At 41.3% G+C, this 670-nt stretch overlaps 1 protein-coding gene across 1 annotated transcript in view; it reads right to left on the bottom strand.

Moving 5' to 3' along the window:
* The window catches only part of KIF4A (kinesin family member 4A), a 134,023-nt gene that overhangs the window by 121,381 nt on the left and 11,972 nt on the right, over positions 1-670 (bottom strand). The window contains 1 exon segment of the mRNA XM_010832130.1: positions 387-481. Within this exon segment, the coding sequence (XP_010830432.1) occupies positions 387-481 (95 nt within the window).

Here is a 670-nt window from a genome sequence, read left to right as displayed (position 1 = left end):
TATATCTAACAATTTAAATGAAGATATGGAAACCATGCTGATGAGGTTTATAAGTGACAACATCTGGGGAAGGAGAGTGAATACTTGGAATGACAGTATCAGTATACTGATTTTAATTATAAGTGGTTGGGGATAAAACAAAACAAAAACTAAAACTTGCCTGGGCCAGATGAAATCAAACCAAGGACCAGATCCAAATCTCATACCTAAATTAGGAAATTAGTGCAAGGGAAAGAAACAGTTTTTCGCTATTTCTGAAATCAGCCTCAAACTTGAATTGCCAGTATTGTTAGAACGTGACCTGAAATATTCCAGTCAAGACACCAACAATCGCAATAAGAGTATTAGAGGTTTTTATCTATGACTGTGGCCTTAATTACGCTCACCCTCTTTTAGACGATCCCCTTCAGCCTTGGTTTTCTTCTGTCTTTCTGATCCAGCAAGGTCTACGAGATGCAGCTTGGAGCGAAAGCTGCTATTCCTATGAAAATAACAGGACATAAGTGAGAACAGTGGAGAAGGCAACGGCACCCCACTCCAGTACTCTTGCTTGGAAAATCCCAGGGATGGAGGAGCCTGGTGGGCTGCAGTCCATGGGATCGCTAAGAGTCAGACATGACTGAGCGACTTCCCTTTTCACTTTTCACTTTCATGCACTGGAGAAGGAAAT

Source organism: Bison bison, unplaced genomic scaffold (genome assembly GCF_000754665.1).
Source record: "Bison bison bison isolate TAMUID 2011002044 unplaced genomic scaffold, Bison_UMD1.0 scf7180017864537, whole genome shotgun sequence".
NCBI lineage: Eukaryota > Metazoa > Chordata > Mammalia > Artiodactyla > Bovidae > Bison > Bison bison.
Note: the sequence above shows the minus strand (reverse complement) of the source record. Positions and strands in the feature narration are given on the sequence as shown.